At 37.7% G+C, this 17,299-nt stretch overlaps 1 protein-coding gene across 2 annotated transcripts; it reads left to right on the plus strand.

The window, feature by feature from the left end:
* The first annotated feature begins 40 nt into the window (after nt 1–40).
* Nucleotides 41–10,740, plus strand: LOC144647758 (serine/threonine-protein kinase Nek1-like). Of its 2 annotated transcripts, none has more exons than XM_078507441.1 (17): nt 41–367; nt 1,598–1,675; nt 2,216–2,303; nt 3,229–3,279; nt 3,460–3,495; nt 4,218–4,276; nt 4,520–4,572; nt 5,126–5,253; nt 5,693–5,794; nt 6,011–6,090; nt 6,305–6,397; nt 6,565–6,743; nt 7,265–7,485; nt 8,343–8,391; nt 9,031–9,094; nt 9,565–9,648; nt 10,071–10,740. In XM_078507441.1, the coding sequence occupies exons 1-17, from the start codon at nt 285–287 to the stop codon at nt 10,159–10,161; spliced, it is 1,539 nt and encodes a 512-aa protein (XP_078363567.1). In that variant the 5' UTR covers nt 41–284; the 3' UTR covers nt 10,162–10,740. The 2 variants fall into 2 exon arrangements, with proteins under 2 accessions (XP_078363567.1, XP_078363568.1); XM_078507442.1 differs by having other exon boundaries at nt 9,034–9,094.
* The last annotated feature ends 6,559 nt before the right edge of the window (nt 10,741–17,299 follow it).

Below are 17,299 nucleotides of genomic sequence, written 5' to 3' on the forward strand. Positions count from 1 at the left end.
TGACCAAGCTATTTATTTTACGGCGCGGCTACTCAGCCTGTCGTTCGATTACATTGGAAACGAAACCTCCAAAAAGTGAAAGGAATTCGAGATTGAAGTATTTTTATTCGCCTGGAGTCAATGGAAATCACTTAATCAGCGAAGGAATTTCGTCCTCATTGTATTGTTAAAAATGATTTTATCTACCATCCAAGGGCGCTTCTCTGGATCACACTGATTAGCTGCTAACGACACATGTGAAATCAAAGTCACTTTTGCACGTCCGTTTAAAATTGATTTAGAACATGGAGAAATACGAGGTTATAAGAACCCTTGGCAAAGGAGCTGGCGGGAGAGTTCTTCTTGCGACCGAGAAAGAAGATAAACGGTACGTTGTGTAGTTGTATAGATTCAACCCCGCTTAGTTTACATGGTTGTTTATAATTACAAATAGTCAGTAACGACAGTAAGCTTATAAATTAATTATTTTAATTGTACTAAACTTATACGATTTATGTTTTATATTTGGTGATTGCACGCAGGATCGTGCAATAACTGACAATAAGTAAACTCATGTTTAACCTTATACGTATCGAAGACCAAACTATTTTGGAATTTTTATGATAAATATATTGTTGTGGGGATTCCCTGGGCTATAACCAGGTGCATGTATTTGCCAGTTAAGTAAATATACATGTTATTTGCACGGGGCGAGTGGAATACTTTGAGCTTATATCGCGCATGCTTTCAGAACCTTATTATGGAGCCTGGCAACAGAAATCATTGGGTGATATTTCAGGTCAATTTTTCTTGATCTCCTGGTAATGTTTGGAAATTTTAGAAGGATCATCAGCTACATGCCTGGGGCCTGATTTTCAGATGTCTTTACCCCACCTTAATTTGGCAAACTCTGGGTGTCTGGATCAGGTGAACAAGATTACTAATCCAGTCGGAGCTGAGAAGCTATACCAAATTTTAAACTGTGATATGTTGGTACTGGCACTTTTTTTATTTTTACACACTCATAATCATGGGCTGTAGTCAATTACATGTGTTGCATTCACCTCTGCCAATTGCCCAGCATATCCAATCGAACAAAATCAAACCAAAAATCAAACAAACCTGATTGAACACCAATCGTTCGATTTGGTTTGGTAATCGAACAAAATCGAACAACTATTTTGCTGTGAGTTCGATTTTCAAACCATTTGAACCAATCGAATACAATCCAACTCAATCTGATTCGATTTTGTTTGGAATCTGTCTCTTGATAAGCAAATCACGCAGGACTAACTAGGGAGACAGAGCAGCGTACAAAATAACCGCAATACAAACAAACAGGAGTTCGGTAATCAAACGTTCGATTGAGTTTGATTGTCCACTGTTTGGTAATGGAAAGTTCGATTTTTGTTCGATTGTCGACTGTTCGTTAATCGATAGTTCGATTTTGTTCGATTGACAACATTTATTGTGAGTTTGATTATGTTCGATTACCGAACCCAATTGAACGATTGGTGTTCGATTGGCTCCGATTACCGAACGTTTGATTGAATACGCTGGGCTCTTGTAAACAAGTAAAGATTGACAGATAGTTTTCTAATCACTGTTTTTGTTATAGACATGTTGCTATCAAAGAAATCATCTTAGATCCAAACAAAAAGAACAAAACAAAGGATGCTGTTTTAAAGGAAGCAAGGTACAACCAGTCAAAACTAACTGCATGGCATGTGTTAATTACTAGGCAGCCCATTGTATTTTAGTCTTATAGATTAAAAGATTCAGGATTAACTAGTCTAGAGAGTTACTAAATTGAGGCTTGTTAGAATGGTCCAATTTATACTAGAGACAAATTACCGGTATATATCTGAGACAAATAATTTAAGATGGGTAATTTCTGTATAGATAATTAAATTTGATGTTTAGAGAGAGTATCTAGATGTATCATCTATCAAAAAGTTCATATATATAGACAAATTATCCATCTGATGGATAAGCCCAATTATTTAAACTTCAGCCGTAGAGACAAAATATCTAGTTAATAAAGCAGGTTATACCTGCTTTATTAACTAGATATTTTGTCTCTGCAGCTGCTGTAGTTTAAATAATTGGGCTAATTATTTTTACTTTTCTTGCCCTTGACTACTTTTGCATAACAAGTGCATCATGGTAAGTGGGACTTTGTTGGTACATGTGTAATTTTGACTACCGGGGTAATACCTTTTTTTTGTAATTTTAGCATTTTAGCTCACCTAAAACATCCCCATGTTGTTTCACTGCAAGAATCATTCTTTGATTCATCAGAGGAGTTGCTCTTTATTGTACAGGTGAGATTCATGTTATTTGCCTATATCAGTAATCTGCCACAGTGCTTAATACATTTTAATCCATAATTAAACCCCCTGAAAGCAATGTATTACAGGGGTGGATCCAGGATTTTTCTCAGGAGGGGGTGCACCACTAAAGAATGGCATAACTGATTTTTTTTGTAGAATACTAGTTGCATTAGAAAGCCGCATGTCAACTCAGGGGGGAAGAGGGTGTGCACCCCTGCACCCTACCTCTAGATCTGTCCCTGTATTAAGTAAAAGATCAACCTAAAACAGAGTACATGTGTATGAAAATTGGCCAGTGACCTCAACTGGATTTTTATTACAAATCTTTTATATTATTATTATTTTAACAACACCTTTTGGCATTTCTTTTTACTAAGTATGCATGGTCACAATTTACTGTGTGTGTATACATTTGTAAACTTGGGTTTATAATTAAGACAGCTGGTACAGTGAGTTAAATCATTCAGAGCCCTAGCTATTATTCTGTGCCCACCAGTATGTACACATGTAGATGATGTTCTCTCACTTATTAATCCTGGTTTAGGTGAAGATGTTTGATTATTATTTCATTTAATATAAAGTAACTTTATGAATTTGAACAAAGTTTGTGAAAGTATTCTTTTTATCTTATGGATCCTTTCAGGGATGTAAATGATAGGCAGAAGGCGGAAAAAATAACCACCTGAGGACTTATTTTTCTGGCTAAAAGACTGTCTCTGTTTATATCTCTCATTTAATGTGACCCTAATATTCCGCCTGTAATCAAGAAAATTTCACCTGTTGGAAATCTTACCTATATCCCTGCCTTTGTATTTTGATGGAACAAGCTGGAAATTTAGACCTCTGAAAGGGGTGGACTGGTTTAGACAATTCGTACTAGACAATTGTGAAAATATGCTCAACAATTTTTTTGTAGGATTTTTGTGATGGGGGAACTCTGCAAGATCAGATTGTTAATGCAAGGGAGGTTGGTATTTGTATATATTTTCTAATAAGACTTGGTACCCATATTTATTTAATATATCCTCCAGGGAACTGCACATTAGAATTGCAAAATGATTGAGGCAATAAATTAAGTTTTTAGTATTTTTATAAAAAAAATATTATAACTAATGACATGTACAATGTATTTCATGCCTTCTATTAGAAAAACTCTCCATTCTCAGAGGAACAAATTATGCAAGTAAGTTAACATGTTACCAGATGTGCAGAGGGCTACCTGAATGCATGAACAGTAGAATCTCGAGTTAATGAACCTCTATATAGCGAAGTCCTCAGTTAATAACAAGCAATATTCTTCACCCCAGTTATAGTAGAATATATGGCCCAGAAGCCCATTATCACAAAACCTCAATAATGCTCATTATAACAAGTGTTTTTTGCCAGTCCTTTGGTCCTTCCTCAATATATTCTCTCTATATTGAGCTTTCACTGTTAGTAATGCTGTAACCCTTTGCATGCGTTGCATATCTACAATGCTAGATAATGCTACACAACACAGTCTGAAAATATTGACTCTCTCGGACATGGCAAAAACTCTTGTTCTTTGCCACTACGGTTAAAAGAAAATGACACCATGCAGGGACTAAGCTTAGGGCAGCTAGACTATTGGCTAAATTCACCGGTTGAAAGAGAACTTACAGTATCACTGGAAAGCAAAGCAAACAAAGCTTTGGGGCAATTCTGACAGGTATGAAGCCGGATCAAAAAAGCTAGCTGGGCTTTAAAATGAGCCAGCTTAGTTTTTTTTTTTTCATCATCCCTGCCATGGTTAAAATGAAGTGACTATAATTTGGTGAATACCACAACCAAACAGACCAGGTTATACCTTAAGTTAACAATATCATCTTGATTAGTACTTACCGGGGTATATATTTTTCAATTCTTTTATCCATCTGTCTACAGTGGTTTATTCAAATGACTATGGCTCTACATCATATTCACTCCAAGAAAGTTCTTCATAGGTATGGTACAGCTTACTGAGTTCATGAGTCCATCAAATTTTTGGCCTTTGCTGCATTGCATATCTACAATGCTATCACAGTTTTCAAATTTTCCATTTCCAGGTCAGCTAGTACAGTAGTTTCTAATGATGTTTTTGTCAGTCATTTTCAGTAGTTCAGTTAATGGTTCTACAAAATGTTTCTAACATTCACCTATTAAAATAATTTACTTTTAGGTAAATGTGATTATTGTTTTCTTTTCAGGGATTTGAAATCACAGAATGTATTCTTGACCAAGAAGGGTGTCATCAAAATAGGTAACGATATGCATTGATAAAATAAAATAAATGATAACTGATCTTCGATTCTTAGCATATAAGGAATATAATCAATTGCTCTCCCAGCCAAATAAAATTTCCCAGCTACTGTACAAAAGGATTGGAAGCTATTACTTTCGCGATGCTACTGCCTTGCTCCACCAACTGAGCTTGGCGACTACTTCTCTAAACATAAAGAGGATCTTAACAGGGCAAAGAATCTTGAGGTTCTGTGGTCCTTGGCGTCTGATCCATGGGAATCACGTTTGCACAAGCATTAAGCGGTAACGTCACGGAAACATCGCCCTTTGCATTTGTTTCGGAAGATCTTTTAGGATGATTTTATTGAATGGAAAAAACCTCCTACACTGGGAAACGTTAGACCATCGGAAAGTACTCAGTTCCCATTTGAAACAGTTTCAGGTGGAGATCGATGGAGAGATTAAGTGAGAGGAGCTAGCTGTCTTGAACGGTAGTGTTCGCTCTAGGCATGCTGGTATAAGAATAAAGGGAGCTGGCTTCACTCATACTTGTATCCGTTTATTATTGTTAGGTGATTTTGGGATCTCACGAATGATGGAGAACACGTTTGACATGGCACAGACTTGTTGCGGTACGCCATGTTATCTCAGTCCAGAGTTATGCCAAGATATGCCGTACAGCTCCAAGGCGGATGTCTGGGTGAGCCACTTTTAATTCAGCTAACACTGGCCGCAGCTCTAAAAGCTTGGGGCACATGAAATTTAACTATAACTAGAATGCTCTCTGCTTGGGCTGAGCGTTAACTTCGCCTTTTACCTAAACATCTTCAAATGGTTCACGATATACGTAATACGACAATAAATGGACAACTGAAAAGACTGAAAAAACCCAACTTATCGGCTATTTATAGATGCATAATTTGCTACCACTGACTTCTATTATTGCCAACATGGCCAGAATTTTACCATTTACAGGTTCTTGCTTCCGAATTTTTTGATTTGTTTTCCTTTTCTGTAACGTTTTTCTATATCCACAATTATTTGGAGTTCCTTCGATTTGAAGACAATTTTCTACATCGTAGAACTGAAGGTTGACTTTTTTTAGTAACCGATATTCTTTTTTATTTTTTTCATGTCAGGCCCTTGGTTGTCTTCTGTTCGAGATGTGTGCATTACGTTATGCTTTTGATGCATCAAACTTTGTCAGTTTGTTTTACAAGATCGTTAAAGTGGATCACGGGGTGAGTCTTGTACAACTTTTAATACAGAAAGGGCCGGGAGGGCAGGATTCAATGCTGTGATTTTGCACCTTACAAGCCAGCTAAAATGACAGAATGTTTTTGTTGCTTCACTACACCAATCAAGACCGCACGATCGATTCCTTTAATTTGTCATGTTGTACACGCACATTAAGAGCTCTATAGAAACTTATTGATCCTTCTTTTTTCTCCTTTTAGGAAGTTCCATCTCAGTACTCATCATCTTTAGAGGCGCTTATCAAACAACTTCTAGCCAAGTCCCCGGATGATAGACCATCGTAAGTGTCATCAGCACATGATGATCACGTGGTTGACACTCACTCGGTCTCAAGATAATAGCGAATGATACACGTCGCTTTCAATTGATGAATGATATTGACCAAAACCAGTAAATACGTTTGTGGCAGACATTGTAGAACAAGCATATTTTTTTAGCTTCTGATTTACACTGCACGTTTTAAAACAAATAAATTTGTGGACTTTCTCTTTCAGTGCTGGGACTGTTCTTAATCTTTCCTTTGTTCAAGAGCATCTTGCTGTTTTCATCAAAGAAAAAGAAAACCTCCAAGAGGCATTACATGCAAAGTTAGTAGTTTCAGAATTAATGAAGGCGTATGCCACGCACTAAATTGGGTTGTGTGACGCAAAGTATAGGAGTAATATTTGCACGTTTTATTTTTTGTCTCCAGTTACCAGTCATTGTCGTATTTTCTAGGAAAAATAATCATTTTTCATTGTTTTCCCACCAATAGACAATTACTAAAGACCACAGCCGGAAATAGAAACAAGTCTCCCAGCATGCCTCAGCGTCCCTCTTCAGCTGCAGGAATAAAATCCCCGGATGAGAACGGTAAAATGACAAAGGCGAGATGCAAGTCAGCTCAGCCAATGAACAGAGGGCATCAACAAACTGCTTCAGAAGAAAAGAAAGGTTTGTTAAGTGCTTAGTGCTAGCCATTTATCATCAGTTGTGACTTAGAGTTTACTTCTTTTATGCACGCATTTCGTATATCAGTGAGTTTATTAGATAGATGCTTTGAAAGAGCACAAGAAGAGTTTGTTAATGACTAGTCGAAAGTGAATGGTTTAAAAATGAACTTTCCGAGTGCCTTTCTAACATCCGAGGTAGTTAATAACGCGTACGAACTGTAAAAATGAATCATTTATTATTTCATGGAATCAACGACTGCACCGTTATTACGTGGTTTACTTTACTTAGTGCACAGCTGTAAACAAATCATGAAGTAGTATTATATCAGTGAGTTTATAAATCTTTACATAACTTCCGTGCAATCTGAAATACTGGTTTGCCTTGAAATCGTATTAGTTGTTACAGAAAATCAAGCTGTAATCTTTTTCCATTTTGTGTAAACTGGATGAACAAAATGTTGGCGATGGCATTTGTTTACAATGGCTATGTTTCGTTTTATTTATTTAATGTTATTTTTTTAGAAATTGATTCAGTGAAGCAAGCCGAGGACCCTGGGGAATACTCTGACGACTTTGACGAGTCAGCCGACGAAGAGTACTCGGACGAATTCGAAGAGGAATCGGAATTGAATGGCGATTCCCTAAAAAAGCCGATGTCTGCAACGAAACACAAAGAAAAGAGAGACGAACAAGAATTTGAAGATGAATATCCGGACGACTTTGAGGATGATTCCGAAGAAGAGGTAAACAATTATCAAACGTAAGATCATGTCTGGTGTGATAAACTTGACTGCTTGCAGTCTGTTTTTTCTTTCAAAATTTAGTAAGGGAGTGCGAAAAAAATTAGTAAGCTCGGCGAGGGTTTAAGACGCGCGAGGAAGGATTGGGGCGAGACAAGAGTGCGCGCGCGATCGGATCGCCCCAAGCCCCTTCTCATCCATCCGCCAGTTCAACCAGTTTGCTCGCGTTCCTGATATAACCGCGCGTTCCTCGGACCCTAAGAGAAAAGACAGACTACCAGTTGTCTACCTTATTGTTACTTATTTTCGCGGGAACTTAATTTCGCGAAAATGGAACGGGCATATTTCGCGGAACTTAAATTTCGCGATTTGGCCAAAAAAATACGATGAAAGGAACTAAATTTCGCGAAAATTGTCAAAATACTGGTCTGCATTAACAAACAGTAAGTCTCAAAACTTGCACAACTGATTTTAATTTTTCACAGCAATAGTTTCCAATGACACTGAACAAAACCATATAACAAAACGAAACTTAAAACAGTTTGACATGTTCCTTTGTAACAAAGCAGAGCTAGTTTGACGACTGTAACAAGATAATTATGTAATAAACTGGCGGCAACATTAACGAATTATATAGAAAGGTATTAAATTTCGCGTCGTTATTTTTCGCGAGAACCTTTTTTCGCGGGTCTTTAATTTCGCGAATTTTTAAAAATCGCGAAAATTAAGTCCCGCGAAAATAAGTAGCAATAAGGTAGTTAAACTCGGGTTAAAAGCTTTCAGTTTTGCTGGCGGGTTCGAGCATTTTTCATCCCTTGTCTCTTTATTTTGAATTGTAATTATCATTTTCTTCCCTCAAGGTCCTTGATGATATTCTTACCAATGCCAGAGCAGCTCAGGATGCCGAAGGTGAGCTTTTTTGTGTGTAGCGTACCAAATTTTAAAAAAACAAAAACCAAATGAATACATCGTCCTTGTGACTCAAAGCATAGGGGTACATGTAATAGGATTATATACTAGGGAGCCTTAGCATATAACCAGAACTGCAACGGGAACGGGTACGTCGCCAAATATGGTCTTACGAGCAGTACAATGGCTTTGCACGTGCGTTATACATATGCATCATGGTACATTTCTTAGGGCTCCGTCCAACAACCTGAAATCATGGCTGAAATTCGGCGTTTATTAGAGAACAACAGCTACCACAGTGAATTTCGCACGTTTCGTTTCGAGATTAAACTGTACGTTTATATATTCAGCTGGGCGATAGTTCTAATACCGATAGAATGTTGCCTTTTTGAAGTGCTATTAATCCCCCCTCCCTTTCTACGGAGGGAAGAGCTTTTGAGACTTGAGCTCACAATCATGATGGCACGACAACACGCCATAACATTCCGCTTCACTCCTCTCTCCTCTGCTGAGGAGAGAGGCTTCCCGCCGTGATTGATAGACGCCTGTGATCAAGGTCTATAAAGCCATTTTCATTAATGTAATAATTTGCACCACACTCTAACCCAGTAACTGATCGTTTTTTTTTTCTTGCTCCAGTAGTTGAAGAGGAGCTCGTTGAAGATACCGACAGACCCTCATCTTGTAAACAGAAGCTTAAAGAGTAAGTATAAGGAGCATCTTTTGTAACAAGGTGATAGGTGACGTTTAGAAATAACAGAAATTAAACCATGAAAAATGTGACCGCTTTCTACTGTGCTTTCAACCTAAAGCCTAAAATGTAACCAAAGATTGCGGTTTTTTGCTATCAGCAAGCATAATTTACAACGACATGCAATCAACGAATCTGAATAGAAAGAATAAACAAAATGAGTCGAATGCTACTAATTACATTCCTCAAACGTGATTCTTTTTTATCACATCACGAACGTGAACTTTTGAGCCCGTTGAAGTGATTTTCTGTTTCCTGAGAGGTCTGCTACACAGATGATTGACAGCAGCGAAAAACGAGAGCAGTTCGTGTATTATCGAAAGGCACAGTGATAAAACTTTAAAAATCGGTGTAATTTGTGAACAAATTAATGCGAGTTGTCAAAATAATTATGGTTCTATTTTCTTTTGTTGTCCCATTAGGCACGTGATTACTGTTCTTGGAGAAAGAATGTTTGAGGAAGTGCGAGAAAGGTTCGCTCGGGGAGAGTTGGAAGGAGATCAAAGGTACAGTCAATGATAGTAATTTGATTTGCTCTAGACTGAGATATTGTTAGTCGAATTTGGATCGGTAGTGAGACCGGTAGAGTGGTAGCGAATAGAGCATTTTGTGCTCTCTTAAGATTTGTTTGAAACGCCCGGGAATAGGTACAATTTCACTGTCAGCGAAAATGGAAGGTTTGTAGAGAAGAAAGGCTACTTTTCTATAAAAGGTTTGATGAGATGTAAAAAAAAGGTGCTTAGAAAGGAATATCTTTTCTATCAATTTTATCTAGTTCAGTAAGACCATTCCGAGTTGACCAGGTACTTTATAATAGGCAAAGCAAATCGTCCCTCCTTCCCTCCCTCTTAACATAACATCAATTATCAACCTATGAAATAGCTTAATAACAATAACTTAACATCATTATGTACTTTGTTTTCTTCAGACCTGAATTTGAAAAGCTCACCGGTTCAGAAATGATGGAAACTTGTTATCTGGTAAACGAGTTATTTATTGGACCAGAGGAACAGAGTTGACACAAAGCAGCCTTTTTATGAGCCCAGCACGTATGTTTGGAATTTTACGGCACTAGAATGCTGTAGGTTTGAGCTGATGGCGTCGAAGGTGGCACAAAATAGACAGGAATAACGAGAATCATAGCTTGACGACAAAATCGTCTCTTAGTAAATTAGTGTGAACGTGGCCCTGAATGCCGTCAGATCCTTGATATATGCTATACAGCTAAGATATTATGACTGAAATAATACCCCATTTGCTTTTTTAGTTTGAACGAAAGAACTCCTAACTAATAATAAATTCTTGTCACAAGGTCTTAACAAATAGAAAACGTAGCTTTCGACTGCGTCTCACGGTCTTGATCGACGAAATGAGATGCACGTTGTCACGTGAATTTGTTCAGAACCTGTGACAATAATTTATTATTAGTTAACTTAATTCCGATGTCAAGAGTGAATGTACGTAGTCAAAGAACGCCTAGTTTTATACGTTCGGCATAGTTTTATTTCAGATGTAAATACAGTTGTACATAACGTCAAAACGATTTGAATAAATAGTGTGGGAAAGCTTGAATTTTTACAAATAAATTAAACAGAATTCTACCAAGCGTTGGTTTATGGTTGTTTATTTGAGTGACTGTGTGTTTTCATCTGGGTTTTTCGAAATGGCTAGAAACGTCCACGAGTTCTATGAATTCATCAATCTGCCACCAACCCAAATGTGAAGCTCCCGCGCCTGCCTTCGGCGGAGCCCCATACCTAAAAAAATTGGTAAGCCCATCGAGCCGAAAAAAATTGGTTCTGACGTCAGCGGCCGTCCACCCGCCTGTACAGACTCTGAGGGGGAAGGGGAATCTCGAGACATAAATTGTTGCGCTGTTTTCGCGAGCAATGTTCTCTGCATAATCTCTAAAGTGGTCTATATTCCGTGAAGTTGTGACAAGTGAGAAAGCTTAACGGGAGGATCAGAAATAATGGCGTTGTTAAAAGTTCATTCCTTGTGCAAATATACTGAAGCAGATTCTGTCGGGTTTATCTGTTTACCGCTCCGCAGCTGCAAATCGACTACAAAATGTAAAAAGAAAGGAAAAAAGATTTTATTTGCCTCTCCAAAAAGGGTTTTTCAGGGTAAATTACAATGAGATGTTAAAACTGTACAGTTAAAAAATCAAAGAGGTCTATGACCTACTCGTGAATGCGTTAGATATATTTGAATTGTTCCTTTGAACAGCATAGTATCGATGGAAAATATTCATTATAGTGATTAACAATAATTAATCAATTTTATTTAAAGAGGGTGAACATATAACAGGTCGCTTAGGTATAAGAATTATTTTTTTCATTGTGTAATTGCGTAGCAAACCGATGGCTCAGTGGTACTGCTCTGCGTTCTAAAGCGTGTGACCCGGGTTCGACACTAATACCCTGTGGCTAACTTTCTTTTTTTCTTCTTCTTTTTTTTTTTTCCATGGATATTATATACATATCTGTCTTGTATAGAGTTTCGTTACTCTTTTACTGATTATCCTTTAATAAATCGTGCCGTGCTCTAACCTTCCCAGTCTTTTAATAACACATACATAAAGCCATAAAGTCACTGGTCATCGTTTCCGAACGTTCGCAATTATTATATAAGAAAAGGCAATATTTCATCGTTTGGGAAACGATTGTTTCTCATTTACTGGGGTGAAGTATTTTCTACACTTATTTCTTTGAAATGATACCTTTGTAAAGCTGTATTTTTATTCACAGCCGAGGGAAACGAAATTTAGAAAGCGCCCGTGAGCATAACTAATTTGCATAATGTTAACAACGATGGAAGGATGGAAGGATGGACGGATGGCTCAACTTTCCCACTATACTCGTTCATTATACATTCACGAGTAATGAAATCATTCTAATTATTATAAAGGGCTACCTTTAAAAGTTGATTTCTTTCACGAAGTTGATTATCTTTTGCCGTGAATTGGTTCTCTATGCCGAGATTTTCGTTTCCCGTGAGTTGATACTGTTTTGCTGTTTGTTTATTATTTATTTTTATATAAACTTACTTATAAACTTTTTTAAGTTCACTTAAACCGATTCAAACTGTCACGGCTGTCAATTGGTGTATTTCGATCCATGTTGTTTGTTTCTGTTTTTCAAGATTCGTTGGCTGTCGCCATAATCCGCCGTACCGAGTAAAAGATAACGACTGGTACATTTACCCATAATTCGTAGCGCGCGAAAATCCTTAAAACACTCATAAAAACGCACAGAAAAGCTGTAAAATATCCAGCATGAACAATGTTGTTAATACAGGAACGAATTTCGCAAAAACATGGCTTTAAATGTGCGATGTTGGCCGTGTCACGTTCCCAAGGTATTGTGGTAAAATGTACAGCAACATTTTAAGAAGTGCGTTTGCATATACAATTTACGCAGGAAACGGTACTTTGAGGTACTACTGACTACAGTAAAAACCCGCGTGTAAGAACCTAGGGATTTAAGAACCTTCTGGCAGAAATTTGATTTTTTAATACCCCAAAATATAAGAACCTGTTTAGCCAAACAAATTCCAACAGGTTCTTATATGTGGGGTTTAACTACCGTATTTACTCGAATAAGCGCCGCGGCGCTATTAAATTTTTCGCGTCTCAAGTGCGGCGCTTATTCGAGGGCGGCGCTTGAGGGCGGCGCTATAAAATTTTGACGCCAAAAGAATTTAATCTTACAGTAATTGAAAATAGCGTCTTTGATTGTCAGTCTTCGTCTCTTGCTGAAGAAAGAAGTAGCGCTAGCTGTCTGGCAAGTCACGGCCACACAACATTTACAGAGCTGCGTATGCAAGAATGAGGAAGAAGAACTAATGAGCGAGCGGTAAAACAATAACATTGAACTGCAAAACATCGCTTTGATGAAAAAGAAATTACAAGTTTGTTTTAGAGTTGCTTTGTAGTGCTGCTACAGTTAAGTAGAATTCCTCAAATAAGCGCCGCACGGGACTGCGGCGCTTATTCGGGGGCGGCGCTTATTATTTTTTGTCCCAAATGCGGCGTTATTCGAGGGCGGCGCTTATTCGGGGGCGGCGCTTATTCGAGTAAATACGGTATTTAATTTATATATTTTTTACCAAAAACCAAAAAGGTGATCGCGAGTTTAGTTTGTAATCATTGATCACTTAATGTTGTTGGACTTTTGGCAACATGGGTACATTAATAAATATTTATAGTGAAGAACAGACCAGATTTTATACTATTTTCTGATAATCAACAACAATGTATACTCTGTAGAAATTAAGAACCTAATTAAGAACCTACTTAGCCTAAACTGTCAATAAGTACCCCATAATACAAGAACCTGTTTTGCCAAACTCTGAAAAAAGTAGGTTCTTGCACGCGGGTTTTTACTGACTACAGCCGCCACTTTTTCCGTACGCTGGATTATGATTGACGGCAGCTTAAAACGCAATCGTTAGTTGGGTTTTGAACTTCAGAGATCGCGTGTCACTGAAAGGCGCAGAAAACGCAAAAACTGCCAAACAGATCTAAAACTATGCAAGGCAGTTTTACGCTAGTAAGCTACTACGTCTGCAGATATACACCTGCAGATATCTTTCATAAAGCCAACAAGATTTAAAAGTATGACCTTGTTCACCGATTCAAATTCAATTAGAGATGTACCCCTGCAGTGAACTAGCCAATTGAGTGTAATTCGGGGGTGGTACGTAAATGAAGAAAGAGCTAACGAATGTCACGAAAATCTAAAATATGGTATAGACGTTTTAAAAACGACTAAACTGAACGGAGATTGAGAACAACGTTGTTTCTGAGAGAAAACAAGCAAGAAAAAGAGCTTCATTTAGGAATACACGTTCGATTTCAGTTTTGTTCTTCGCATAGACCTTTATGCTGATCGGTGAATGAGTAATTCAAGAACTCAGACAAATGTAATTTGTCACTTTATTTTGCATATATGTCTTCCTCGTTGGCCTGAAGTGCCGTTTTAATGAATGTTCAGTCTTTTTGACTGCTGTCTTTTCGTCTCTGATCTCGCCGCTCTATTGTGCATCTCTTTCTCATTATGTGGCTCAAAGTAGCTATGCTTCTGAAAGAAAACAAGCAAAAAACGAGCTTAATTTACGAATATTCGTTCGATTTTAATTTTGCTCTTTTCGTTGTGTTTGCCCTATTATCAATAGTTAGTTGTTAGTTATTTAATTTAATTTATTTTTATTTTTTGTTGTTGTCTCTTATGCCGATCGCTAAACGAGAAATATGAGAACTCAGACAAATGTTATATGTCACTCAAGTTAATTTATGGCTTCCTCGTTGGTCTAGATCTTAAGGGCCATTTAATCAATGTTTAAACTGTTGTCTTTTTATGCTCTGATCTCGCCGCTGTATTGCGTCATAGTTGTGCGTCTCTTTCTCATTTATGTTCAAATTCAGTGAAATCCGTATTTCATCACAAACTTTACTTGATAGGACAAGCTAGTGTTCCAGTATACGAGGCATGTTACCGTTGAAAAGGCCATGTATTCGAAAGTGGATATAAGTACCGTTTTTAGTCGTCGCTTCACAAATCGGAGAAGAGAGGTGAGATGTAGTGGATGAAATGTTTTTTTTTTTCTGTGATAGAAGTTAGTTTTTTCCTCTCAGGATCAAAAGGGACGATTTAGAGCAAAAACTAAAAAGAACTAGCGCTAGCAATAATTTATAAACAATGGTATAAAACGTTTTTAAAAAACTGCTAACGCACTATGAAGTTGATGCTCGGCATTCATTTCACGAAAATGTTTTTTTTTTTTTTTATGATAACTTGATCGGCGACTAAGAGAGACCAAACAGTAGAACATTTGAACGCAACTTACATGCTCCACTTATCAAAAGTTGCCAGATTTAAGGTGAGGAAGTTTTTGGCTTCAACTTCAACGTCGCCTTTTGGATGGCTTTTAAGCCGGGTTTACACGTGCAATTTTTATGTGACAATTTTTATTTGCCCGTGTAGATGAGAAAAATTGGTCAATTTTTGTGTGAAAAATATATTTGTCGACAAGCTGGCGAGTTAGCTTTTATGTAACAAAAAAGTTGTCACATCCGAAAATTGCTCGTGTAGGCGACTCGTCACATGAAATGTGGCAAATATTTATACGTCAGCATATGTGGTCCCCAATCTCCCAAACTCGCACTTAGCATTGTGCGCCGCGTATCTCTGTGCGTATCTCTGCTGTCCAAGGTCAATACTGGCGCACTAAACTTTGGTCTGCTGACAAATAATTGCTGTGCAGATGAGCACGATCAAATATATTTGTTTCATTAAAATCGCCCATGTAAAGAAAAGAAATTCCCGTATAAAAGGGGCCTGGCCAGGCCATTCTCACGCCAAGTTGTCAATCAACCATCAAAGCATAAATAGCTGACAAACAACCTGCGCTTTTACTAAGACAGTTACGAATAGAATGAGTTTCACTTCTGCTAAGAGTGTTCTGTTAAAACATTAAGCAAGTTACATCTCATTTTTGTCAATGATTTCTTTTGGTTTCATGAGATTTTAAAGCGTTTTCAGTTTCGAGCAAAGTCCTTTATCGGTGAGACTGATAAATTGTTTAAGGAGTGAGCGAAACGTCTGTATGTTTCTGTAATTTGAAACGTGTGGTGAACTGGGTACTACGCGTTACTTGTCACGCTTACCGTAGTTGGGCCGGGAATGTAACCTAAAGAGCAGTCTGGTTGCGGACTCGTAGTGTAGTGTGGTTGTTGGTTCTCGTTGTGACTGTCGAGTCCTGACTTAGCCATTGTCAAACTATTTGCTCTTTAACCCTCGGACGTACAAGCAAACTTATACCCCCACCATCGTACAAGGGGGGGGGGGGGGATGGAACCCCTCCTCGAAGTTTTCGTTATATTAAGACGTAGCGAAATTATTTTGCACTGAGAAGAAAGCCCTTAGCTTACTCTACAGTCTACAAGGTGACATAATTTTAATTGGCCGTGACGTCATATTACGTCACATTACGTCATTAGAGCCGCCAACTTGGATTCCAACATTGTCTTAGAAAGTCACAAAATAACGGAAATTGATGCAAAATCAAGCCAGAATGCTTATGGAATGTAAAAATAAACAAATCTTGCACTTCTGTTTAAAAACAAATGAAAAAACAAAGAAAAATATTAAAAATAACGATTTTTGACAAGACCTGCTTGTATTTAAGACATTGCCATGGCACCGTCAAATATCATGGACACATGGTTGACATATCAAAATTTATGCAAAGGATGAATGAACAGCTACTGAAAGTTTCAGCATTGTAGAGTAAATCTTTTTTTCAAAATTTTGAAACACCTTATGGGGGTGGCACCCCCCCCCCCCCCCACTTGTACGTCCGAGGGTTAAACATGAGTAATACAAAACGTTTCTCAGTGTATTTCTCTTGGATGTTTTTTTTTTTCGTCTTTTAGTCCTGGAGACATTTTGTAACGTTTTACGCGGCACGAACTTTTGAGGCAGAACGTCCTGGTAGCCTTATTTATTACAATAAAGCAATTTCAATCTTTTACCGGGGTTTTATTTATTATAATATCATAATATGCCTCACAAATCAAGTAGTGGAAGTGCTATATATTAAAAGCCCGAGATAATTGCTGTGAAAATGGTGAAGATGTCTTTAAGTTCTGCCAAGCTTGTATTTCTGTATAAGATGAATATGCGATTTATCAGGGCCCGGGTTGTTCAAAGCACGATTAAGCTAATCCAGGATTAACATGAAATTTGATTTCAGTTTGACAACTTTTCCGGTGAGGTTTTCTGTGCATATGTTCTGTCCTCCAGTTTTGACGTTGACGAATCTTAAACTTTACATATAATAAGATGAGAAATGGACAACCTTTTAAAACAAGAAAAAACAAATCCTCGATTAACTTTTAACCCTGGGTTAGCGTAAATCGCCTTTCAAACAACCCGGCCACAGTGTCTTTAAGTTGTTGAACCTGCGAACGTCCTTCAGGCTTAAGAGCGACCAAAAGTTCTCCATCGCCGAAAAACCAGTCGGTGGCACTGAAAAAATTAAACACATTTGAACAGTTAAAAGGCCGGCCGCTACTACAAAAGTGCCGCAATCGAAGTGACTGTTTCTAATGGCACTTGTAGGGATGTCTTTTTATTAAAATTGTCGCCATTG

The sequence above is a fragment of the Oculina patagonica genome, chromosome 4 (genome assembly GCF_052425735.1).
Source record: "Oculina patagonica isolate OP01 chromosome 4, crgOcupat, whole genome shotgun sequence".
NCBI classification, from domain to species: Eukaryota; Metazoa; Cnidaria; class Anthozoa; order Scleractinia; family Oculinidae; genus Oculina; species Oculina patagonica.

Coding starts and splice junctions, on each gene's coding strand:
- LOC144647758 (XM_078507441.1), top strand. CDS start 285: ATGGAGAAATACGAGGTTATAAGAACCCTTGGCAAAGGAGCTGGCGGG. Junction 4,573..5,125: donor GAAGGGTGTCATCAAAATAG/GTAACGATATGC, acceptor TATTATTGTTAG/GTGATTTTGGGATCTCACGA. Junction 5,795..6,010: donor TCGTTAAAGTGGATCACGGG/GTGAGTCTTGTA, acceptor TTCTCCTTTTAG/GAAGTTCCATCTCAGTACTC.